Below are 27,826 nucleotides of genomic sequence, written 5' to 3' on the forward strand. Positions count from 1 at the left end.
ATCACAGAAGAACAAAGCACAAAATAAACCAAAAACTACGTAACTCCTTGCAAAACTGATACAAGAGTTAGCTCTAGTAGATGCGTGGCGTGCCAATCACCTCTATGTTAAAGAGTACACATGCTACTCCAAAAGGTATAATACGGCATCAAGAATTGATTATATTCTAGTTTAATTTACATTAAAATGGTATAGAACAGGAATTCTTGGAAATTCCTTCTCAGACCACTCTGTTCCCTGGGTTGATCTCGACGAATTCAAGAACTCGGGCGATCAGCCTCGTCGTTCACAATGGCGTCTGGATGGATCTCTTTTGGCATAGGAAGACTGGGTAGCCAACCTTAAAGTGTTAGTAACTGACTTCTTGAGGGTAAATAAGGGATCCTCCCCTATTTTTCACATCTGGGAGGCAACCAAAGCCTTTGTACGAGGGAAGGCTATCTCCTTTAAAGCATGCCTAAGTAAAATAGCTTGTGAAAAAAAGCACCTTACTCCAAAAGGAGCTAGAACAGGCACTAAAAAGAAAGCAATTATTGTCTAGTCCGGAGAAGGTACAAGGGCTGGCAAGGGCCCAGTCTAAATTAAGAGATTTTTTTCTGTCAAAGGAAATTCTAAATAAACACACTAGTTATCAACGTCAATATGAAGAAAGTAAACATGCTGGCAGATTTTTCGCCTGGTCGATTAAAAAGCGTGCCAGGACTAGTTTAATAAAAGTTATTTTCGATGAAGAGCAGGGCAGAATTGTTACACACCCTAAAAAGATCGATAAAGTGTTTCTTTCACATAACTGTAAGCTAAATACAGAGAAATTACAAGCAAATAACTCGCAAATTAAATAATATTTAGATACAGGAATTTTACCAAGGCTTGACGCGGTGGCACAGAATTTATTATTATCCCCCATCACCTTTCAAGAAGTTATTAAAGCAATAAGGGGTACTCCCAATGGTAAAGCCTCAGGTGAAGACGGCCTTCCGGCAGAAATCTATAAAATTCTGCAAGATCAAATCGCTGATATATTATTAGATTTATTTAATACAATATTAGAAGGACCAGAGGTTCCCTCTGAATTTTCAAGAGCTATAGTGGTCAGCTTTATCAAAAAAGATAAACCACTGGAATATCCTGGTTCATATCGACCAATTAGCTTGTTAAATCAGGATTATAAACTTTTTACTAAAATACTGGCAGCTTGTGTAGCTCAGGTGGCACACGTATTGGTACAGACGACATCAGAACTCTGATGGACAACGGAGAAACAGTCGCCCTCATCCTCCTCAACCTCTCGGCTGCCTTCGACACCGTCTGCCACCGAACCCTAATATCCCGCCTCCGCTCCACCGGTATCCAAGGACAGGCCCTGGACTGGATCTCCTCCTTCCTCTCCAACCGCTCCCAAAGAGTCTACCTCCCACCGTTCCGCTCAGACCCCACTGAGATCATCTGCGGCGTCCCTCAAGGCTCCTCGCTCAGCCCGACTCTCTTCAATGTCTACATGAGCCCCCTCGCCGACATCGTATGCAAACACAACATCAACATCACCTCCTACGCCGACGACACTCATCTGATACTTTCCCTCACCAAGGACCCCACCAGCGCCAAGACCAACCTGCAAGATGGAATGAAAGACGTTGCAGAATGGATGAAACTCAGCCGTCTGAAACTGAACTCAGACAAAACGGAAGTCCTCATCCTCGGAAACACCCCGTCCACCTGGAGCGACTCCTGGTGGCCCACGGCCCTTGGCACTGCACCAACCCCCTCAGACCACGCACGCAACCTCGGATTCATCCTGGACCCTCTTCTGACCATGACCAAACTAGTCAACGCCGTATCATCCTCCTGCTTCCTCACCCTCTGCATGCTCTGAAAGATCTTCCATTGGATCCCTGCCAACACCAGAAAGACTGTGACCCACGCCCTCGTCACGAGCCGCCTGGACTACGGTAACACCCTATACGCAGGAACCACCGCTAAACTCCAGAAACGTCTGCAGCGAATACAAAAACGCCTCCGCCCGCCTCGTCCTAGACATACCCCGCAACAGCCACATCTCCGCCCCCCTGAGACACCTGCACTGGCTTCCCGTCAACAAAAGGATCACCTTCCGGCTCCTCACCCGCGCACACAAAGCCCTCCACAGCAAGGGACCTGAATACTTCAACCGTCGCCTCAGCTTCTACACGCCCACCCGTCAACTTCGCTCCGCCAACCTCGCACTCGCCGCCGTCCCTCGCATCCGCCGCACCATGGCAGGTGGGAAATCCTTCTCCTACCTGGCGGCCAAGACATGGAATTCCCTCCCCACCAACCTCAGGACCACCCAAGACCACCTCGCATTCCGGAGGCAACTCAAGACCTGGCTCTTCGAGCAGCAGTGACCCCCTCCCCCTAGCGCCTTGAGACCCTCACAGGTGAGTAGCGCGCTTTATAAATGTTTTTTGATTTGATTTGATTGTTTGATGAGGACCAGTGCAGATTTCTGCCGGGTAGGTTACTATTCACTAATACCAACTTTTTAGTACAGGCATTAGATTATCTATTGCATAGTTCCCATCCTGCGGCAATTATGATGCTCAATGCCGAAAAGGCATTTGATTTAGTTCGATGGCAAGTGTTATTCTCGGTGCTTGCAAAGTTTGGCTTCCCCGGGAAGTTCATTCAGATAGTACAGACTCTGTATACTGGGGCTCAAGCCAAGATCTCAGTTAATGCTCAAACAGTAGGGTCAGTACAAATTACACGCGGCACGCAACAGGGCTGTCCTCTTTCTCCTGTTCTATTCGCACTCTATATCGAGCCTTTAGCTGCAGCGATCCGACAAGATGCAAACATTCAACCCCCTCTATCTCCCAAAGTAACGCTATATGTGGATGATATGATCTTGTATCTTCGTGGGGATCAATACAATATCGATAGAGCATTGGCAAAGATTAGGGCATTCTCAGAGCTAGGGCGGTATAAAATCAACCAATCTAAATCTGAGGCTTTGCTATATAATGCAGAATCATCGGTCCTGCCGCAAGGTATTCGTGTTGTATCTTCAGCTTCCCACCCCATTAGATATCTGGGTATATGCGTATCTCAGAGTTCGGCAGATTTGTTCCAGCTGAACCACATGAATGTTCTAAAAAAAATTCAAGGATTATTTCTTAAGTGGCAGGAGACTACTATGACCATTATAGGGAGGACAGCATTGGTTAAAATGTTGGTCCTTCCTTTACTATTATTTGTTTTCTCAAGCGTAATTTTGCGAGTTCCCAAAAAGTTTTTTTACAAGCTAGATGCATTAATCAGACAATTCATTTGGAATCACAAGAATCCCCGGCTCCAGTTGGCAAAGCTATCTTTGGCAGTGGAAGACGGGGGATTATCTCTCCCCAATATGATGGTTTATTATGAAGCAGCAGTATTGAATTGGGCATTAAGAGCAGCGCAAAAGCCAAAATTCAACTTCTATTTCAATCAGATGATGCTAGAAACCAATGTTCAATTTCACGTTTTTTTTTATTCCCTCGCCTACCAAAAAGGGTTAGGTATAAATTACTGGTTATGATTTAATCAACCATATCACAGATAAAGGGCAAGTATCAAATTGATAAGGCATACTCGTTCCTACGAGTAAGGGATATTTGGCTTTTAGAAGTGGAATTAACTCAAGGTAATATACAGCAATGGGACACGCTGGGCTTCACGATTTTAGAGGATTTTTATATAGCAGATCGCTTTAAAACATAGGCACAGTGTGTAATGGGTGCAAGTGATATTCCAGAAACTTAAAAATTTTCATATTGCCAAATTTTGCACTCCTTACATTCAGCGCAACAACCATTGAACGGTGCTAATAAAGCTATTGCTCAGGCCTTCTATGATAATCAATTAGGTATTGGTAAATGGTATAAACTACTTCAGGATGCAAGGTCAACCAAGGTAATCTCCCAACTTGGATGCGAATAGCCAGCATGACAGGATGTAAGATAGAGATACAGCATTAGAGAAAGCACAACGAGGTGTCGTATAAAGCACTAAGAGGCGCCAACTTTAAAAGGATCACCCTGTTTTCTAAGTGGTTGTTGTATTATACCCCGCTTTGATAAGAGAAATGTATCCAGAGATATCAGCCTCCTGTCCACGTTGTCAAAAATTACAGGGGGATTGGATACATATGTGCTTTTCTTGTATATTTTTAGCAAAATATTGGGACCTGATTTTTCAGAGGTTGAGTTCCTGGATAGGCCATGTGATTGCCCGTAGCCCATTGGTGGCTCTCTGGGGCATTACACAGGATACAAACTTGTCTATTCCATCCAGACAAATGATAATCGTGGGTACTGTAATAGCCTTATCACTTATTCTGCAGGCATGGAAATCACCAGTCCCCCCGACATACGCACAATGGTAGGCGAAAATGGAGTCCACTAGGGTTAAAGAAAAATGATATGCCCAGCGGATAGGAGCCATGCAAAGTAACAAAGGGATATGGGCTAAAATGACTAACTTGCTGATAAATCAAGCGGAGGGGAGGGGAAGTTAAAGGTACACATTTAAGAGGGTTTTTCTTTTTTTTTAAATTCAACATTTATTATATGTAAATAAGTCTAGCATCAATGTATAAAGCAATGTTGTGAGTTGGATGAATGTATGTAATGCAAGCTTTACCTGCTGAATAAAAATAATAAAAAATAATAATAATAAAAAAGTAATCTATTAGCTACAACTAAGATATCAAGTGATTCATTTTAATGAAAATAAACGTTAAAAAGGAAGAAAACGATGTTATTACTAGTTGTAATTGTCCACTGCAGTCTCTTTACAACCCTGTTGAATTGTGCACTGAAAGGAATGTGACTGTTGAGCGTTGAATGAATTGGTTCTGTTCATTATTCTAATAGGTTTTCTAAATTGTTATTAAAGCAATGGTAATATGATATATGGTGCATTGCCTTGGCAAAGCTCTCATCGGTGAAAACAATTTGCTGCTTTTCTTACAAAAAATATACCAAAAGAAAAATGAAACACTACATTAATCACACAAATATGATCCACATTTATCAATCAAAGATGTTGGTGTGGCAAACTGAAGCAGTAGCAAAGGGACTGAGAGCACGTTGGAGGGATGCCTAGTGTTTGAGTTGATCTGAGTGAAAATAATTATATGTTAAGTATTGAGAACTAAATTGCACCAAGAAGTTAGTGCAGAACAGATGGGCATGAGAGGGCACACAAAGCAAGGTAAAGGATGAAGGTGCCACTCACATAAACATATCCTGTTACTACTACTAAATATTCTTGAGAACGTATGCAATAAATCAGTGATAAGAGAAACGTAATATTTGTATCCCTTAGAACATATACGTTCTTTCTCTTATCTCACAGCATTAAGTGGTCACTCTAGCATTTTAATCCTGCCTGCTTTGCAGACTAATACATATATTGATGGACAGGTTTATAAATGATATCCTACTGCAAAATAGTATTCATGATTTTTTCTACTGAATTGTATTTATTTTATGCTCAATTTAGGTGGCAAAGGACACAAAGGTCTATATGGTCTTCCTGGAAGAAAAGGAAAGACAGGTAACTCGTGGTTATAACATTTAACCGTGAAAATATTTTCTGTTACCAAAAACATGAATGTGTTTGCAAGACAGACAGACAGATTGACGGGCCAGTAGACCATGTTATGCATGCATTACTTCTAGCTTTTTCTGAGCATATATGTATTTCATGTTTTGTGCATAAGGCCCTCAATGGTTTTGCAGAAGAACTAACTTAAGACCAAATGATCTATATCACTATATACCTTTCAACTAGGATGTTCATCTTTCGAATAGGTACGCAGTGTTAAATTAAGCAGATCTCTTTGCATTGTAATACTTAATCCAGATACTGCTATTAGGAACGTATGGACTAGCATGCCAGCTGGGCATGTATATATGGCATGTGTATTTGTACAGGGCAAATCTAGCCAAAAGTCAGCCAAACAATATGCATGGTCAAATACAACGATGCAGTCAAGGTGATTGGAGGAATGTATGCTTTCGAAGAGCAAAAGTGTACTGTGACTGCATTATGATATAGAAAGCCACCATCTTTTGGCAATGAGGGAGTTTTGGCAAAGTATGAGAGTGGTGAGGGGTTTGAAGGATGACCACTGAAAAAATCACAGAATGCAGGATTGGGTGTCAGAGGAAAAGCAGGCCTTATTTTGTTGCTGTGCAGTCAGATTTTCTCTATTAATTTGTTAAAGAAGATGTTGATGGCATTACACTTATCCTTGGAGTGTGGGATAGGAGGGTGAAGCAGTGGTTTGATTGTTTGTCTTGAAGAACTTCTGTTGGCAGCTTCAATGATGGTGCTGGTATACTACTTCACTTTGGCTAATGTGATAAATTGTTTGCATGATATGCAGCAGGATTTATTAGCACGAGGTTGTCAGAGTTCTCTTTTTATTCCATTTTCTTTCCTGTCTTCTGATTGAACTGTATGTTGTTGGCAATGTCTTTGGCATACTAGGTTGCTGAAGGGTTCCACTTGAACTTGCATGGTTTAGTTGGAGTGTGAACGTTCACATACTTTCTTAGAAAGGTGTTGAAGTTGTTTAGAAGGGTGTTGACATCATTTGTTGAAGTAGCAGAGTGATAGATGAGTTTGGGTTTTAGGTTTTTGATGTGAAAGTCTTAAAAAGATCTGGAGGTTTGTTGTTTTCTTTTAGTTTTACCTTGATGTGCTGGTTGGACATCAAGCAGGAAGACAGGATTAGCGAAGTAGTCAGTATGTGGGTGTATAAAACTGGCATAGAATGTTTTCTTTTGGTGAGAAGACAAGGTCAACGTTGTGACTTTTGGAGTGCATTTGTAGGATGGCATGCTGTACAATGTTGAGTGTGGTGGTGAGGTTGTGGTGGATGTCTCTTGTTAAATTCATTCTTAAGTTGACTGGGAGGTTGAAGTCAGGGATAGTGGCAGAAGGCAGAGGGAGTTGCAGAGAATGGGAAGTGGCATGTTAAGACCTCCATGAAGTTGTGTTGCTTGCTTGCCTATGAGACAAAGAGAATTTATTGATAACGCTGGCCCACCTCCTATTTTTTATAAGCACATGCACTTGTTCTATGCAATGGCTTTTAAGAACAAGGACATGTAGAATGTGCAAGGATGTGGATTGAGCAATGTTTCTATGAGGAAGAGTGTGATAGATGAGATAGGTTTTCCATGTCTAGGACATGGACTGCCGCAAGGTGTGTGTGTTAATGAGCATGTGTTTGAGTGTGTGTTTGTTAGTTTTATGGTGAAAGGGTAATTGATGGGGTTCACATGAGACTGGGGTATATGTTTTGTGAGGAAGCAGCACATGTGAGTTTGTGTGGCCTAGGTTTGGGTATGATTATGAGGATGGTGTCACTTCCTGTGGTGATGGATGTTTGAAATTACAGTGATGTACTATTCTGGGGAGGTGGATGCTGTGCTATGACAATCGTTGATCTGGCTTCTTTTCTTAAAGTTGGTTCGGGTGCTGGGAAATGCAGTGATGTCATTTCCTGAGCAATGCATACTGGAAACTGCAGAACTGGCACTTCCTGTGCAGATGGACGCTGAGGAATAAGGCCTGCTGGCCTGGATTCTTCCATTAAAGATTGTTTTGGAAGGAAAACAGTTTTGTGAAAGTGTCCTCTTTCTTTCACTTACATTTTCTTCTTCTTAAAGTGTTTTCTAAACTGAGTGTATTGAAACAAGCCAAACTTTCTGCATTTCTGAAAGATGAAGGTATGTATCCTCAAATAATATTTTTGAATTTTAAACCTACCCTGTTACGAAGGCAATAATACTTCTAGTGACACACACCTCCAACATTAACGTTCACAATTAAAAACCCCTCTACAAGGTCTGGTGGCTCAGTAGACTATTACAACATTGGAATATTGGAAGCTCCATTGAAGACAATGAAGTGGGTCTGGGCTTCTACTGGCTGGTAAAAGCCCGGGGCTCAAACATTCTAAGGTTTGTCTCACAGCAACAGCTGTGAACAAAGGCCTCAAGGAGCCCGAGGGCTCCCCTGTGGCCTTTGTTAGAATATTTTGCCCTCCTGTGGCGAAATGTTGTTATAGCCTTATAGCCCGCCATAGCTGAGCTACACTGGCAATGAAAGGCCCGCTCCCTTATCAAAGGCCCTCACCTTCAACTCAGGCCTTTAATGACTGGTATAGACGACTACAGTGGGCTATAAAGCTATATTATATCCACTTCACTGCAGAAATCAGTTTGACACCATGGTCACATTTTTGAATTCCAGCAAATTAACTGGGCCGTTCTTCCTTGGAGTCTGATAAATGAGTACTGTGATTAGTTTAACAATAAAAATCTTTTATTTGTCAATAGTGCCAAAAGACAAACTCAGAAGTGAGAATTCACTCTACAAATCTACCTTTGAAGTTGTAATTTGATACTCTGCTACTAACCAGCGCAAAATAGGGCCAAATGAGTAAATGATAGGCTAAAAAAGGTAGATCAAGTCACAGCTACCTAAAATATCTGCTTTGGTGACGACAGAAGAGTTCTCAAATTGTCTAAAATGCCCAATAAAACTGTAATATATAACATAACATCGTTTCGTATCAGCCACTTAGAGCATTAAGAAATGTCCAACACAATTTAATGAGAGTTCTGAAATAAATACTACTTTGTAATGGCTGAATGGGTTTTGCCTTCCAGGCAGCCAGATTCTAGGACACTCGTCCCATTGAAATCCATTAATGAACCTGTTTTATGTTCTGCAAACATTGGTTTTAAAACCTGGCTACATAAACATGCCCATGAAAGATAAACTTCAGTGCCTACTCTGGGGCTCATTTACAAGCCCCTTGCTTTGCTGTAGCGTCATTTTTTTTTGCACTACAGCAGCACAGATTAGTCTGCCACCCCGCGCCATATTTACAAACTGGTGCAATTAAACCATTGTGGCAGTTTGTAAACCCTTGTGCCACAATGTACCTGCACCAGGTATAATGTATGTAAGGGAGGCGTTCCCTCGCTATGAGGCCCGCAGGAATGGAGCAGTAAAATCTACAAGTTTTCGCTATGTGATTCTAGCGTCATTTTTTAATGCCTGCTCAAGGGCAGGTGTTAAAGTGGTGTTAGGCTGTTTTAAATGGACCCCCCTAGCTTTGCTGGACTAGCGTCAAACTTTTTGACACTAGTCCAGCCAAGCATCACAACTGCATCAGAAATTCTGACCCAGCTGTGCTAACTAGCACCACGGTGTGCTGTATTGTAAATACAGTGCTACCATTATGTTGTTAGGTGGGTGCAGGGCAGCCCAAGCAAACTGGCGTATTGTGATCGATCTGCCAGTTTGTAGTAAATGAGGCCCAATGTTTGTAAATTGACCCTAGAGCATGTGAGTTCAGCAAAATACAAGCGGTAGCTGTAGTGACAGTATACACCCTTTGAAGCCTTATTGCATCAGAGGAAGTCGTGTTTGCCCTGGTGCCATCATAGGAAATAAAATCAAATGACCTTTGCTCTTAATGACATCACCAGAAATGCAGTTATGAAACAAAACATGTTAGTGCAAGATCAATAAAATTACAAAAATAGTTGCTAAGAAAATAAAAGAGGAGTTGAGTTGGCAACCATATGACATGCAGGGGTCACATCCATTTTCTGCTCAGGCACTGCTATCATATGCATGACCATTAATATATATTCAAATGTAATCTGAAATGCCCAAGGTCCAATGAAATGTGTGAAAGCTTTAGCCAGCCCTATCTTTTTTTTTTTTTTAACCAGAAACATACTGAATCGTGTCAAATGTAGTGGCATGCGTTCTTCTACCAAAAGACTTCAGGCCATACAATACACAGCAACAAGGCTCACCCTCAACCTTCCACCTTGCACTCAGACCAACCCTCACCCTCAAAGAGCTCCACTAGATCACAATCCATAAACAAGTACTCTTTAAACTCTTAATGCACACTAATAAAGCCTTACACAACATTGTCCCCACATACATCAACAACTACATACAGTTCCACAAACCTATCATACACCTGTGCCCAGCCAGACTCCAACTTGCATACATCCACCACATATGCAGAACCAGATCTGGTGGTTGGACATTCTCCTTCCTCACTCCTAAAGCCTGGAACAACCTGCCCCTGCATATTAGAGCCTCCCCAGTAATTTCATTCTGCAGGAAACTGAGGACCTGGCATTTTTCACCTCGCCCTGACCCTGGCACAGCCCATGCAGCTTATGCTTCAGCACCAGGATACCCACACAAATTAGTTTTTGAGCTATACAAATACACAAAAAATAACATAACATATAATGTGCTCAGTTATGTGTATGTGGATAAAACTCCAGTGTACCATGGTTTATAAAATTAAAGGCTGGTGGAAGGTATAATATATGAACTGTGGTTACTTGCTAGGTATCTTATCTTACATCCTTTGCACTGTATGGATGTTAGAAATTGGGATCCTTGTTGGCAGAGGTATGCACCCTGTCCAAGCAGGAACCACAATCCTAATAATGATAAGTCACATACCCACCATAAATTAACCTGTGTTCACCCTCTGGTAGCTTAGCAACACAACAAGATAATGACGGAGTGCTGAAACTTTTCAAACACTCACCCCTAGTCACAGATCTGGGTTTAATACATCATTCTTTTGCTTACCTCCCTACACCAGTTTGGACCCAGTCATATTCAAATCAGTCTTTACCTTGCTCCCAATGGGAACAGCCCTGCCCAAACTGATAGGCCAGGTCCTCACTGGACCGGAGACAAACATCCCGGGACCGGTTTCGGAGTATCACCCCTCATCCGCCAGGCTAACTTGAATCCAGTGGCACAGTGAGCAAGGGAACCATGTCTGGGCATACCCTGGCCACTTAGGGTGAACATGGCAACACAACAAGATGATGGACGGAGGTCTGAAAGTTTTCAAATACCAACCCCCAGTCACAGAGCTGTGTTAAATCCATTGTTCTTTTGCTCAGCATGCCACTCCAGTTTGGACCCAGCCACATGCAAATCAGCAATGGTGCACAGGTTGGATACAGGGACCAGCCTTAGCCTGCTGAAATCAGTACCTGGTTAAGGGTTGCATCTGCTTCAAGGGAGGATGTGAGGCGCAGCTAAGTTAATTCATTGTCGATCCTGACGATGTAGGTGATACGTCGGTTCCTAACTGTGCAATCGGTGATGCATCATTGATGAACTCCTGAGATGTAGGTGATGCGCTGTCATTGAGCAGCGCATCCAACAACAAGATGTCTCTTGAAGCTGGGATGCATCAGCATTGTAGGCGATGCATCAGTTCCGATTGGCACAATGACTGTGATGCATGCATTTTACAGTTGCAGCACTTCATACCAAATTCCAAGGGCCCAGGACGAGATTGGCACCACTTGGCAGTGCAAGACTTGTTGTAAGCGAATTCCAGGTACTGTTGTGGGATGTAGTGAAGTATTTGATGTCTCTGAGACTCAGAACAGGAGGCAAGCCAGCAAGCTCCTGGAGTCACTTTGGAGCTGGGGATGTAGAGATGTAGGCACAGTCCTTCTCACTCCCAGGCAAGGGGGACAGCAGGCAGGAAGGCTGGCACAGCAGAGCAGGAGTCCAGCAACGTCCAGCAGTGTGACATTCCTTTCAGCAGCACAGCAGTTCTTCTTACTGGCAAGGCAGGAATGTCCTCAAGTCCAGAAGGGTATTGAAGTGGTGGTATCTGAAGTCCAATACTTATACCCAGTTGTGCCTTGAAGAAGGGGAGACTTCAAAGAGAGGTCTTGAAGAGCCAAGGTCTTTGCCTCTTCTGTCCTGGTTCCAGACTCACTACAGGGGGGTATGCAGCTCTTTGTGTGGGAGCAGGCACAGTTCATTCAAGTGCTAGTGTCAGCTCCCCACTCCCACCCTGCCCAGGATGACCCATCAGGATGTTAATGGTCCAACAGGAGGTGGATGGCCAATCAGGCACACCTAAGCGCCCTTTGTGTGTGGCTGTCCAGACGGAATGCACAATGCTCAACTCTCACCCACCCAAGATGTGTATTCAGACACGACCACACGCACAGAATGGTTTAAGGTGAGACAATGCCAACTTTCTAAAAGTGTCATTTTCAGAATTGTAATTTAAAATATGACTTCATCATCAGTTGTGATTTTAAATTGGGGTCCCATCTCTTCCCAATTGGAAATTACGAGTGCTGTGGTACACTTATAAAATGTAATAAGGCAATCCCAATGTTAACCAATGCGAGAAATAGACCTTGCGGTAGTAAAAAAAATTAATTGAGGAGTTTTTCACTACCTGGACATGTAAAACTTAAAAGTACATGTCCAGTTTTTTAAAATACACTGTACCCTGCCCTGGGGACTGTCCATGCCCATCCTTAGGGGTGACTTATATCTATTAAAAAGGAAGGTTTGGGCCTGACAAGAGGTTTAACTTGCCAGGTCAACATGGTAGCTTAAAAGTGCACACACACACTCTGCAATGGCAGGCAGAGCTACCGCAGTGGGTAGCACCATCAGTGCTGCAAGCCCACGAGTAGCATTTAATTTACAGCCCCTGGGCACAGGTGGTGCACTTTACCTGGGACTTATATGTAAATTAAATATGCCACTTGTGGATAAGCTAATGTTATCATGTTTTAGGGAAACAGCACATGCATTTTAGCACCGGTCAGCAGTGGGAAAGAGCCCAGAGTACTAAAGTCAGCAAAAATGAAGTCAGAAAAACAGGAGGTTAGAAGGCAAAAAGTCACCAAGGATGCCAAGTATAACAGTAACTATATAGGTGAATTCACAACTTGGGCATATTCATGTAGACCAGAAACAAATGTTTGCCTGCCACCACATAAACACAGTATTAACATTTCAAACACAGAAAGAATTGTGAGGGGCATAATAAAAATATATTCTGAAAGATTTATTGTCTAAGCGGCCAACATGTGTTTCACAATAAAAATTGTCTCATTAGGGCCGACTTAACAGTTCCAGTAGTCTAGTAAATCACTAAAATACAAAATGTATCACCAATCAAACACATACAAAACTCCGCAAAAAATCATGGGTAGTCCTAAAACGTAGGAGAGACAAAACAGTTGTTGCTTCCTCAACAATGTATAAATATCACTCCAAAGTACCCATCTCAAACTGAAACTCATAAGAATATCAAAATAGGACCTTGAAAAAATACAAGAAAAGAATAATACCAGGCCCTGAGCGAGTCATTTATGAATCCTCACTTAAAAGTGCCAAACAAGAGAATGCGGCTGATTATGTCAGAGGCCAGAAGGCAAAGCAGGGTTGTGTATAATATGGGCGCAATATGAAAACAAGATAGCAGCTAAGGATTCAACATGGTCCTAGTTATTACATATAAAGCACATTTTCACAGGGGTTGTCAATCTCTGTGTTTTGCAGTAAAAGTGCAACCTCTACAACAAATCTAATGACATCAGTCGGTTAACTTCAGCATGTAAGCAAGTGTCATTACATTTTTTTCAGCATCAAAATCAGATCATCATTTTCAGGGACTGTCAAGGGAAAGGAGGGGGCATTGTCACTACTAGAGGTGAAACGAGTGGTGCACATGTAAATCAGTGTGTAAATGGGAACTAATATAACAATACCGTCCAATCAACTTTCCCCATCCTCCAAAATCACCTTTCAGTAAGGGCCACATGCTAACCCTGTCTAAATTAAATCCACTATTATTTTTCTCCAGTTTGTTCATATGTTCTCTAATTTCATCTATCTGTTCATAGATGCTAACGAGAGCTTTGGGTACAAAAGAACTGCACTCGGCACACCTTACCCTGACAGCAAAGAAAAAGTACAAGTCCATTCTGATTTTCAAATGACAGTTCTCTGACCCTTTAACTGGTTTTAAATGAGCCCTAATGTGGGAGCTGTTGCATTTGCAACTTCCTGTAAGTTTTTAGCAACAGTTTGAACTTCGTGTATGGCCATTCCAATCCCATACATGGGACACAGGATGGCAAACAAATGGTCAGTTTCTGCAATAGCTTGAGGCAGTCTCTTAGGGGGAGGAAGTTAGTAGGGGGTGCATGACAGGGACACCATAGGTGAGGTAAAAGGTTCCAATCTGAGGACGACGAGGCTTATACTTTATTTCTGTAAACATAGAAAGTTCAGTACTGTTTACTGAGCTGTACACAATACTCCAGGACTCCTGAGATCACTCAGAATAAAATCAAAGGATGAAGCAGGGACGATGAGGTCACACTCATTATGCTCTACAAAGATGCTGGAGATTCTCCTCTGTCAAGTTCTAAGCAGTGTTAGCGAGTTGAACAGCGGCAGGCATGATGCTTTGATCTGGATATGGAAGTGACGCGTCCCTTACTAGATAATTTATTCACTCTGGGACTCGTTTTAGGCCGATGAATCTTTTGACCCTGATTGAAGACACCTTAAAACAAGATAACTAATCACCATGTAAAATCAATAAGTCAATAACGTCATCAATAATCACCATAACACATCAATTCAATGTCATTAATGAGAATCGGGGCACACCATGACCTTTCAGTCATGAATAACCACACTAGATTTTAGCAAGTTTGTGATGTTTATTCCCTATTGATTACACTCTACTAGCAAGTTTATTAGTCTCAAAACCAAGAAGCACATCAACATTGTCATAATATGGCAACTCGAATAATATTTAATCAAAGCAAAGATTATGAATATTAGAACATTAGCACGACGTCAACATGGATTAACTTTAGCAGAGTATTATTAGCGCATTATTCAACAAAGCATTGATTCAGTCATTTGTCTATTTGCGTCCGTTTAGTGAACCCCTTAACTAACCTCGAATTAGCATTGGCATGTTGGGCTTCATGCAAAACAATTTTGATAACACATATTTAGAAAACATCTAACTAAGGTCTCTGTCAAAAGAAGCAGTTGGTACCTAGAAAGGAAAGGCAAACAGACAATTACAATTTCATCATCATATAGTTACCCTCCGTAATGGGTTAGCATACAGAGTCAGTCTTCGTCCTCAGGACATCAGTTTATTCACCGTCAGCCAGGAAACACAGTAAAGTTCAGCAAGACGGGGTAAGTAGGGACACTTCCCTCATAAGGAGGAGAAGTATAGAACGGGCAAGATAAGGGTGAGGATGGGTTGAAGAGTCAAACAACAAGTCTTTAGGCAGAGTGACAAAGTGGCTGGGTAATAGCAAGAATAGTTCACAATAGCATCTCTAATGGCTCCTCGTGTCAGAGGTTTTTATCCCTTTTCTGTTGTACAGTCCCCTAATTTCCAATTGGGCAGGTTTGGCACACCACTATCTCCGTCCAATGGTTTACTGATCGTCCCATCAAAATTGTCACCTCATAACAGTTCTCACGTAGTTTATTGGCTCCTGTGATTGACGTATCCAACGGGTAGAATGTCCGGTATGATTTCATATTCTCGTGGTCCTCTCGCATCCCCAGTCAGTAGTTTCATTGTCTACACCGGTTTAGGCGACCTTGTACCTGTTGCAAGTCTACACTGTTGCATTCAGCAAGAATGTTTCCTTGAGCAAGTCGAGTTTCATGAGAACGGATCTACTACAGTTACACTCATCTTCTAGCTTCTGGAAAAATACGATTGCATGTCCTTCAGCAAGTCAGCACACTGCACGTTAGAAAAACAATTTAATATGCAACCGGGCAGCTAGGCCCGACTCATGCTAAGGCCTGGTGAATTAATTAGCAAAACAATATATAACTCTTAATACTAATACAAAATCATACATTAGTGCATCAATAACTCATTAGTAGTCAATTTTATTAGTCCCCGTATATATTGGCAGCCACTCCCCGTGGGCACATTTCAAACGCACGTTTAGTAAAATACAGCAATATTTTCTATGCAGAATTATTATGCATTAGTTCATAAACATTTTCATGTTAATTTTGATTACAAGAGCTACGCTCCAACAATCCCTCCTCTGATGACACCTGTCATCACACACAACCATTCCCTTCATAACCTTTCACTTTCTTAATTCACGTATTTCAATTTCTTCCCCCCTTTTTGACTTTTCATAAATTTCTTAAAATATTTACTCCTTTTTCTTCTCCTCTTTCCTTTTTTTGCGTTTTGCCAATTTTTCTCTAATTCTTTTACTAATTTTGCATGATAACCATAGTCCCAATAAACAAGCTAGAACAATCAATATCCCCCACATTATTTTTGCAAGTATCCCATTCTAAATATTACTAAACCAGCTTCCCACTTTAGTAAGTCCCTTTCCAACCTTTTCCCAAACTCCAGGTTCTTTCAGTTCCTTCAAATACGTACTATCTCTTGTTAGGTTAGTAAGCATACTCCTAATCTTATTACTATTGTCAGGTATGAATGCACAACAGTGGTGCTCATTAAGCATCCTACAGACTCTGCCACTTTTCGCTAAAAGAATGTCTAAAGCTAGCCAGTTTTGAAGAGTCATAGCCCTCTCCACAGCAAGTTCAGTATCCATCAGGAGTATAGCCACTGTGAAGTTTGTCAGCATGTTATCCACAATAGTAGACAATTTTTGAATATTTATGGAGTTTAAGATAACCCCCACTGAAGGAATTATGGCTCCAAATATATCACCTACGACAGCAGCTGCTGTCTCTCTCCTCTGTCTAGTATGATGTAATTCAGACATTTTAGGAAACTTTCTTAAGTCATCAATTTGGTAAATCTTTGGGAAAACTATTCCCAAATAACATGTCCTATAGCATCCCTTTGGAAGATGGTAATAAGCATTAAGTCCACATATGTAATAGATCCCAGGGATCGCTAAACTCTGTCTATTTAGCATGAACGTCCACTTACTCTGAAACAAAAACACATGTCTGCACCCACTCGTTCCCACAAATAAAGTGTCATGATCAGATTTTGGCCTATATATACAAAGCTTTCCTACGTGTAATGCATCTATAGCTAACTTGCCTTGCGTCTTTATTGCAATATAATTGTAATCATTTGCAAACATTTGTTTTTCTAATCCCTTTTCTAGCTTTTCCTTTAACGCTTTTCTTCTATCATCAGTGTGATCTAAAAAGCTCTTTTCTACAGCCGTTAATAAGCACGTTAGATTATTGCGATGCGCATAAGCCGTGCCAAATGTCAATGTGGGCTCAAAGAAACCCCTAACTATTTTTATACTATTATCTCTAGCTATCTTGCTCAAATATTCATTTATAGGCACAAAAGAAAACACTACATCTAGATTAGAATAGAAGTATTGAATATATTCTTGATTATAAAACCTTGTTAATAGCAAACTACAACTTATCCCGTAGGTTAGCGGCAAACTATGGTAAGTAACCCCTTCTTGTAATGATGAAGGAATCTTTGTCCACACATAACAATTCTTCGCATCCATTATTTCAACATACTCATTCAGCAAGCAATAGAAAACATTAGTAGATAGTTCCCTTTTTGTGTTAGTTCCCTCGTGCAAATATTTCGTATCCTGCTCAAACCTCTCCCATGGTGTTAGTGTAGCAGTCTCAGGAGCTGGAGCATTGTTAATCGCACTCTTATCCACCAATGGCATTCCCACAATTACACCTAAAATTACTATTGCACATGCAACACCCAAAACAACACTCAACTAACTACGAATCCTACCCCTATTATCATTATCTCTAATGTTACTCATGATCTGTACAGAATCAGAGAGCAGAATAATATAAAGCAAACAATCAACTTGAGGGAGATCTAAAGCTCTTTTTTTTTTTTTTCTTCGAACAAAGTCTTTCTTTAGCAAGCATTTGCGGCGTTTCACTCACTCCCAGGACACTTTGTCAAATCAGGTTAGCAGCTTGTCATAACCAGTTTTTCAGAGTCAAATCAGGTTAACAGTTTCACATCCGGTCTCTTTTCTCAGGTTTCTTTCTCTATTCAATTTCAGCTTAACACATTCTCTTATTTGTGGGCAACTTCAAGTACCGTAATATTGACCTGGAATTTCACGATCAAAACAAAATGCCAAGAACTCTTGTTGCCACTCAGCTGATGTCGCATAAGCCCATTCAGGACCTGCGTATCTCTTGTTTGCAACTCTCTTTCTTTTCAGTTTGTGATCACCCTGCAACTCTCCTTCACTGAGATCTTCTTTCCTTGTTGTGTCAAGTTCTTCCTCTATTGTTTCGTTAATGACCACTTTCTCCTTTGCAGTTTGTGGTTCTGGCCAGTTATCTCCTTTAAGTGTTTTCCTACCACTCGGCTTTTCAGGATGTTGACCAGTACCCTCCTCTTGTGCTATGGTGTTTTCTCTTGATGGATCTGCAAGCGGCTCAGGAGGAGCCGGAAAACTCTGACCTCCTTCTGCCTCACCTCCTTCAGGGTCTGCCAGGGGTTCAACTTCAAACCTGTATCCGTCTGCTTCTGGGAGAACCTCTCTTTAGGTCGGTCCTCCTGGCGCCTCAGTTGAGATAAGCTCACCGTCACCCCTCCGGATTTCGTTTGCTGGTTGAGTGACCAAGCCGTCCTCAACGGGCTCTCCATCAGTCTCAGTTCCCTTTTGATTACTCTCCGGCCCTGAGACATCCTTCTCTGCAGCTGTTGCTTTCGACAACTCATGCTCCTCATCAGTTGGACACATCACCTTCTTTGTGTGACTGGCATGGATCCAGTTTGGAAGTCCTGCACATTTCACAGCAGTAGTAGTTGTCAGTATCACTTGATATGGCCCCTTCCAACGTGGCTCTAAACACGACTTCCTCACGTGTTTCTTGACAACAACCCAGTCACCGGCTTTCAGGTTGTGACCTGGATCATTTATCGGAGGCAGTGTGGTTGCTTCCACCTGGTGAGAAAAAGAGCGGACCACGTCAGCCAGACCCTTGCAGTAGTCCAACACCATATCATCCATGATATTCACAAGAGCATTTGCAGGCACTGCGGGCAACCTCATAGCTCGGCCCATGAGAATTTCATGAGGAGACAGTCCTATTTTCTTGTTGGGTGTATTTCTCATTGACATTAGCACTAAGGGTAGTGCATCTGGCCATTTCAAATTTGTAGCTGCACACATTTTTGCCATTCTCAACTTCAAGGTACCATTCATTTGCTCCACTATTCCTGATGCTTCAGGGTGGTAGCTACAGTGCAACTTCTGTTCAATGTTCAAAGCAGCACACAAGAGCTTAATCACCTCATTGTTGAAGTGTTTTCCCCTATCTGATTCTAGAGAGATCAGAAACCCGAAACATGGTATTAACTCCCTAAGCAGCAGCTTCGCTACTGTGGGACTGTCATTTCTACATGTACGGTAAGCTTCATTCCAATGACCGAAAATACACACAATCACCAACACGTTCCTCAGACCTCCATACACAGGCATCTCAATAAAATCCATCTGCATTCAGCTAAATGGACCTCCTGCTCCCCCAATGTGGCTCAAATTCACCACAGTCCCTTTTCCCACATTCATCTGCTGACAGATGATGCACCTATGACAAATAGCTTCTGCAGCTTGTCTGAATTTCGGATTGAACCAATCGATTTTGAACAACCTGATCATTGCGTCTCTCCCAACATGTGCTTGACCATGGTAAAACCTCGCAAATTGTGACAAAAGGCTGTTTGGCAAAACCATTTTCCCCTCCTCTGAAACCTATAAATCATCAGGTCTTTGTACACATTGCATTTTGAGCCAAGAGCGTTTCTCCTCTCTGATGGCACGTCCCTGCAACGATTTTAACTCTTCCAGTGTGTCAACCACCCTCAATGCATAAGCTGAGCATGTTTCATTTTCAGTTTCAGGTAACAATTCCCACTGGTCATGGAACGATATACAGTTCAATGCACAAAACCTTGCAACTTGATCTGCATATACATTTCCCATTGACACAAAGGGCCTGATTCTAACTTTGGAGGACAGTGTTAAACCGTCCCAAAAGTGGCGGATATACCACCTACCGTATTACGAGTCCATTATATCCTATGGAACTCGTAATACGGTAGGTGGTATATCCGCCACTTTTGGGACGGTTTAACACTGTCCTCCAAAGTTAGAATCAGGCCCAAAGTCTTGTGATTTAACATGAGCATTGCATTTCACCACTGCAATTTCAAGAGGTAACTGAATCGCTTGCAACAATTCCTTAATTCTTTCGCCATTATTCACTGGAGAACCAGAAGAGGTCAGGAAACCCCTCTGTGACCATAGCTGGCCAAAGTCATGGACAATTCCAAATCCGTATATGCTGTCAGTATAGATAGTGACTTTCACATTTTCAGCGGCATGGCATGCCCTTGTAAGAGCAACCAATTCAGCCACTTGAGCAGAGTATACTCTTTCGAGCCAGGACTCTTCTAGGATACCAGAGATTGTACACACGGCATATCCGGCTATCAGTACTCCTACTGAGTCTCTCAGACATGAACCATCAACAAAGATAATGTAATCATTTTCTTCCAATTGGGTATCTTTAATGTCGGGTCTCGGTTTGGTGCACAGATCTGTTACCTCAAGACAATCATGTTCTACCTCCTCAGCATCATCAATGTCTGCATTTTCATTAGGAAGCAAAGTTGCCGGGTTCAACACAGTACATCTCTTCAAAGATACATTAGGTGACCCCAGTATAATTGTTTCATACTTTGTCAGGCGAGCATTCGTCATATGTTGAGTCTTTGTTCCGGTCAACAGAATTTCAACTGACTGTGGGACCATTACTGTTAAGGGATGTCCCATCACTATACCTTCACACTGAGTGAGGCTTTGACCAACTGCTGCAACTGCACGCAAGCAACCCAGTAAGATTGCTGCAACTGGGTCCAAAGTAGTTGAAAAATACGCTACTGGGCGGTTTGCACCTCCATGGACCTGTGTCAGGACAGACAAAGAACAAGCATCACGTTCATGACAAAACAGTACAAAAGGCTTTGTGTAATCAGGCATACCTAAAGCTGGTGCCCTGCACATGCTCTCCTTTAGTTCAATTAATACCTTCATCTCTTTCTCGGACGTGGTTATGGCACCCAGGCCATCCGCAATTTCCTTGACAGTTAACCTCACCAAAGGTTTAGAGATAATCAAGAAGTTGGGAATCCACTGACGACAGTAGCCCACCATTCCCAAAAACATCCTAACGTCCCTCTTGGTTGTCGGGGGGTTCATCTGCAATAAGGCTGTCACCCATTCTTTGGATATTTTCCTCGACCCTTTTCAATCAGGTGACCCAAGTACTTCACATCTTCCTGACAGTACTGTAGCTTCTTTGGGGACACTTTATGTCCGTTCTTTCCCAAATGATTCAGTAGGGCAATAGTATTGTACCTGCAATCATCTTTCATCTTGAACCTAATTAACAAATCATCAATGTACTGTACTAGAGTCGAACTAAAAGGCAATTCTAATGATTCCAAGTCCTTCTTCAATATCTGATTGAAAATGAAAGGTGATTCTGAAAACTCTTGAGGAATTCGACACCAACTGTAAACCTTGTCCAGGAATATGAAACTGAAGAGAAATTGGCTGTCCTCATGAAGAGGCACAGAAAAGAATGCTTGAGATAGGTCCACAACTGTGAACCACTCTGAATCGCACGGAACCTTGAACATAATCACAGCTGGATTTGGAACTATGGGGCAACATTTTACCACAGTCTCATTAAGTTTTCTCAGGTCTTGGACAATTTGAACTTTCCCACAAGGCTTTTTCAGACCCATTATTGGTGAATTACACGGGCTGCTCATCACTTCTTTTAGGACCCCTTGTTTTACAAAGTCTGCGATTATTTGCGTCACCTGTATAAGGACATCTTGTGCCATGTGGTACTGCGGTACTTGGGGAAACACTGCATTTGGCTTCACTTCTACCTTGACTGGTTCTACTCCTTTTATTAATCCCACTTCCTTTCTTGTCAAGTCCCACACTTTCTCTGTCACTGTCCCCTGTAATTCGGTTGGCAAATCAGTCACTGTAAACATCGGGAAGAAGGTTATCAAAGGGTACTCCTCATCTACGGTCTCCGTCTCCGGTTCTGAGATTTGACCCTCCTCCCCTTCATCATCACTGTTTGTCTGCACCTCAATCCCTTCATTGGAACAGGTAATTGAACACCTTGTCTTACACAGTAAGGGCCATATGTAGCAAAGGTTTTTACCCATTCTGTGTCTATGGGAAATAGTGTTGGTACATATGGCCCTAAGTCCCTTCCTAATAGGATACGGGACTCGAGTCACAGACTACAAACCTATGTAATCTCTGGAAGGTGCCAATCTCAACTTGGACTGGATCTTTAATCGGATTTGTCAAGAGCTGATTTGCTACTCCTACCACCCTCATGGTACACCCCGAAAGCGGCAATTTCGGAACCTCTGCACCTCTGACTGTTGAGCATGTAGCTCCTGTATCAACTGGGAATTAATCCTTGAGACCCATCACCTTCCCTTGTACGTAAGGTCCGCTCTGACCTACTTCTAGGGACGCTGCAAGCCTGCACTCCTCACTATCTGAACAATCATCCGACCATTCATCGTTTATTCCATCCTCACCACGCAATGGGAACTGTTGTACTGTGTTATTTTGACTCATTGTTTGGCCTGTGACCTGTTGAGGAAGCATCACATGTTGCTGTCCCATTGGAGCTAATGGTAACTGCATTTGCTGTCTAGGTACCATGGGAATCTGCTGCTGTACCTGCTGCATCTGTGCTGGTTGAACACGTGGCATTTGTAATTGTTGCATGGGCTGGAGACCCTGCATCTGAACCATATTATTCTGAAAGCTGGGATTTGGACCCCTCATTCTCGGACCCCTTACATTTTGAAATGTACCGACATTATTGCTTTGTTGATTAACACCATCCTGCACCATCATTGAGCACTCCCGCTTCCAATGTCCCATGCCCCCGCACGCATGGCATGGCAACATCTTTTTCATCCCTTGCACATCATTCTGAACCACAACAGTATTCAAATCTGGACCACGGTTCACAAAACCTCCTCGACCTCGTCCTCTCGGTTGTGTCGGAAACATCCAGTTTCCTTGCGGTTGCTGCTGTACCATCTGCTGTACTCCATTTCCCTGCATCCCTGCCTGAGCTGCTCTAATTTGCATCACCATCACCTTTTCTTTCAGCGTTTTCTGCTTCAATTCAATCTCATCGCTACAGTATTTCTCATACTGCAACACCTCATCAATCGGCTTTGCTTGCCAACAGATCAAATGATTCTTAATCATCTGGCTAATTTCTGGCCTCAGTCCTTCAACAAATCTGAACACAAGGTAATTCATGTCTTTCGGTTCTATGATCTCAGTACCACTGTAATGCTTGAATGCCTTCAACAACCTCTCATAGTAAGCATGTATCGACTCTTTGCCTTCCTGTGACGTTCGATCAATCTTTTGCCAATCAATAACTTTCGGCGACACCTTCTGTTTCAAAAACTCAATCACCTTATGGTAATACCTCATCACATCAGGAGACGGTGCTCCAGTAGCCTTGTCCCTTGTTGGTTCCTCTGTTGGCCAATCCACACCCCTTTTGCACTCAAGCCATAAGTCAGCTGGGACTATGATCTCAAACAATGTGTTCAAGTCTTCCCAAAGACATTTCGCAAGCTTCACAAACCTGTCTGTCTGCTGATACCACTCTATTGGCTTCTCCCTCAACCTGGGATAGTCATTTGTGAATGACAGAATGTCACCTTTAGACCACAGTACATGGACTAGAACCCCTCCAGCTGTTTCTCTCATTGGTAACATTGTTATTGTTCCCGTGTCTGGTGCAGCTTTCCCCTGCTTCGGTTCTGGGCAGTCACTTTTCTCTTTATCTCTCTTCTTTGCCCATCTGCCTTCCCACTTCTCTAATGCTCCCCAAATTTTAGAACTCTGCAATATTTCTTTGAGGTGTGCCTTCATTCCAGTGGATCTCATGTGATCGAAATCTTTAGGTTCAAAGTCTAACCTATAACTCCTCTTCAAATGCTTAGTATTGTCTAAGTCTATGCCGTACTTGTCCGCTAGGTTTGCCAACCTCTGATGCACCCTGCTCACTTCTTTGGTTATTTTGGGGCACAGAAACCTCAATTCTGCTTCAGTGTATGACTCTATTCTGTTCACCCCCATCGTTCCTTCTACTAACTCTGTAGCTTCCACACCCAGCTTCACAAAATTCAGGTATTCCTCTCTTTCTGATCGCTCTATGTGGTCACTAAAGTAGTCTGCGGAATGTTGAGTTTATCTAACCACTCGTTCAACTGTGGCGCTGTTAAGCCTTGCAACGAGACATTTCCAGTCTGCATCATTGATGTCTGTGACGTATTTGCACTCATTACCTGTGGCGTTAGTGTACCCAAACCTGCTTGCCTCATTGTATCTAAAGGAACCCCAATCGGACTGAAGTCCAACAAAGATCTAGACCTTTCGGCCGTCTGCTCTCCTTGCGTCATCACTTGGGATCTTCCTGCAAACCCTCCTCCTATCGTCTCTTGAGTCATTACCCCTTGGTCGCATACGTTAGGCTTTGCTTCTGCATACAACAGTACTGGCGGGCCAACAGTAATTAGCAATGATATAGCAGCTGGTGTCTGTCCGGTTCCCAAACCGTGTGGAGCATTAACTCCCATAGCTTGATTCATCATGGGTGCTGTAGCTATGGCTGCGGTCCTGCAACCGAAGTGTAATTCGGAACCACCTGTTGCTGCGGCTGGGGCAGCAATTGTGGAGTTGCTGAATCTGCACTAACTTTGATCTCGTATATACCGGATCAGGCGGCACCATCAAATTCGTAGTTGTCTCTAGTATTGGGACATCAGGGTAGAGCCTCTGAATTGGTGGTGGCTGCAACTGTATCTGTGTGTCTGGTGCAGTGGATACACTGACACCATTCTGTATCGGAACTGTATTGATTGTCTGTAATGCATTCATGATTCCCTTACTTTGTGCCGGATCTTCAGGACCTGCACTAGTACTCGGTCGATTATCATTCATGGCATATGGTGGCGGTCGATCATGTAACAACTGATTAAGAAAATCATCATCGTCTGAATCATCTGCCCAAGACTTTTGAGTCTCCTTAAGCTTGCTAGAGCCCTTGTCATTTTTACAAGTGGCCTTTTTTCCCTGTGTCTCGGCTTCTTCAGTTATTGCCGGAAACATCCTAACTCCGTCTACTATTCCCCTTCTCCAAATCTTGGTCTTGCTATCCCATCTAGCCTCTGCTAGTCTTTTCTGCCTTTTTCATTCTTCTCATGAATTTCTGCTGCCTCTGTTGTATGGCCATTAAATCCCAAATTGCTAATGCCTCAAACTGAGCTGGTCTCGGAGGCGGTTTTTGCTCACTCAACACCCTCCGCAAATTTTCCAAAATCCTTATATTAAATGTTCCGTACTCCGGAAACACTAAACATCCCTCCTTTTCTGTCATTTTGCACCACTGCTTTAGCCAAAGACATGGCGCGACTCCCTTCTCCTCCATTACGGTATAATCCAGAGTATCCTCTGGCAGTGTAGGCTCCCCCACACTCGCGGTAATGTATGTATCTCCCCTCAAAGCACTCTTTAGAGCCTTGAAAAACTTCATTTTTGTGTCTTTTATTTTGTTTAGAATCTAATCAGGAAGTGACTTTAATTCCCAGAACACTCTTCGCCTACCCTCTCAACCAATTGCCTCACACAGACGGCTGCCAATCCGTGGGCGACCCTTCTCGGCAACTGACCTTTCCCGGCGCGGCTCCAATGACGTCACACTCACACACACTGCGGCTGACAAAGTCTTGCGGCTTCTCTTCCTCACTCTAAATCCACACAAAACTAATGCAATATATTGTGAGCACCTTAACAATAAACTCAAATTTGCCGGTTCACTACAGGAAGGGTAACACATTCGCTTCAGAACTTTACAGAGATTTCACTTGAAGCCTCGGCCGCTACTCTCTCCTTCTCAGATCCCGCACTCGCAAGCAGAATTCGACCCGCAAATCCTACTCTCGACTTGTCAATGGTTCATTCTTGTGCACTTTAGAACTTACCAAATCTCCATCAAAGGTTTCACATACACACTTTGACTCAAACCTGACTTGTCAAACATGCTCGATTGACCTATTAAACCGCACAAATTACAACATAAACCAAGTGTCTCATACACTTCTCAATATACTCCGGAGTCTCAGAACGCAACGGGTCCGTACATCACCAACAACCACGCGGACAATTTTTTTGAGCACAAAGCGCCACACTCACATGAAGTTCGCCGGCTTCCCTACTCTCATACTGTGGAGTATGCCCACTCCTACTAAAACATTATCTGGCCTAAATTCACACAAACCTCACAATTCACCTGGAATATGCATAAGCTGAGCAAGCGCAAATTCTACACCACACATGCTAGAATGCCGAGAACATACCCAACTCACTTAGGCTAGCTCCGAGATTCCGGGAAAGTCATTTGGGACTTAGGGGCACATCATACCTCCAATTTGCATTATTTCGAAAACAAATTTTAAACAATGATCCCTCGTCCTAGGGCCCCAAAGGGCCTAAACCGTCCTCTGCTACCAGAACTGATAACGCGTCCCTTACTAGATAATTTATTCACTCTGGGACTCGTTTTAGGCCGATGAATCTTTTGACCCTGATTGAAGACACCTTAAGACAAGTTAACTAATGGCCATGTCAATCAATAAATCAATAACGTCATCAATAATCACCATAACACATCGATTCAATGTCATTAATGAGAATCGGGACACACCATGACCTTTCAGTCATGAATAACCACACCAGATTTTAGCAAGTTTGTGATGTTTATTCCCTGTTGATTACACTCTACTAGTAAGTTTATTAGTCTCAAAACCAAGAGGCACATCAACATTGTCATAATATGGCAACTCAAATAGGATTTCATCAAAGCAAAGATTATGAATATTAGAACATCGCACGACGTCAACATGGATTAACTTTAGCAGAGTATTATTAGCGCATTATTCATCAAAGCATTGATTCAGTCATTTGTCTATTTGCGTCCGTTTAGTGAACCCCTTAACTAACCTCGAATTAGCATTGGCATGTTGGGCTTCATGCAAAACAATTTTGATAACACAAATTTAGAAAACATCTAACTAAGGTCTCTGTCAAAAGAAGCAGTTGGTGCCTAGAAAGGAAAGGCAAACAGACAATTACAATTTCATCATCATATAGTTACCCTCCGTAATGGGTCAGCATACAGAGTCAGTCTTTGTCTTCAGGACAGCAGTTGATTCACCGTCAACCAGGAAACACAGTAAAGTTCAACAAGACGGGGTAATTAGGGACACTTCCCTCATAAGGAGGAGAAGTATAGAACGGGCAAGATAAGAGTGAGGATGGGTTGAAGAGTCAAACAACAAGTCTTTAGGCAGAGTGGCTGGGTAATAGCAAGAATAGTTCGCAATGGCATCTCTAATGGCTCCTCGTGTCAAAGGTTTTCATCCCTTTTCTGTTGTACAGTCCTCTAATTTCCAATTGGGCAGGTTTGGCACACTACTATCTCCGTCCAATGATTTACCGATCGTCCCATCAAAATTGTCACCTCATAACAGTTCTCACGTAGTTGATTAGCTCCTGTGATTGACGTCTCCAACGGGTAGAATGTCTGGTATGATTTCATATTCTTGTGGTCCTTGCACATCCCCAGTCAGTAGTTCCATTGTCTATTCCAGTTTAGGTGACCTTGTACCTGTTGCAAGTCTACACTGTTGCATTCAGCAAGAATGTTTCCTTGAGCAAATCGAGTTTCATGAGAACGGATCTACTACAGTTACACTCATCTTCTAGCTTCTGGAAAAATACGATTACATGTCCTT

The 27,826-nt window shown here is 42.5% G+C and overlaps 1 protein-coding gene across 1 annotated transcript in view; it reads left to right on the forward strand.

Moving 5' to 3' along the window:
• COLEC10 (collectin subfamily member 10) overlaps positions 1-27,826 on the forward strand; it is a 361,952-nt gene that overhangs the window by 315,435 nt on the left and 18,691 nt on the right. Inside the window, exon 4 of the mRNA XM_069220654.1 lies at positions 5,527-5,580. Coding sequence (XP_069076755.1) covers positions 5,527-5,580 — 54 coding nt within the window. The remainder of the gene's footprint in view (positions 1-5,526; positions 5,581-27,826) is intronic.

Source organism: Pleurodeles waltl, chromosome 2_2 (assembly GCF_031143425.1).
Source record: "Pleurodeles waltl isolate 20211129_DDA chromosome 2_2, aPleWal1.hap1.20221129, whole genome shotgun sequence".
NCBI classification, from domain to species: domain Eukaryota; kingdom Metazoa; phylum Chordata; class Amphibia; order Caudata; family Salamandridae; genus Pleurodeles; species Pleurodeles waltl.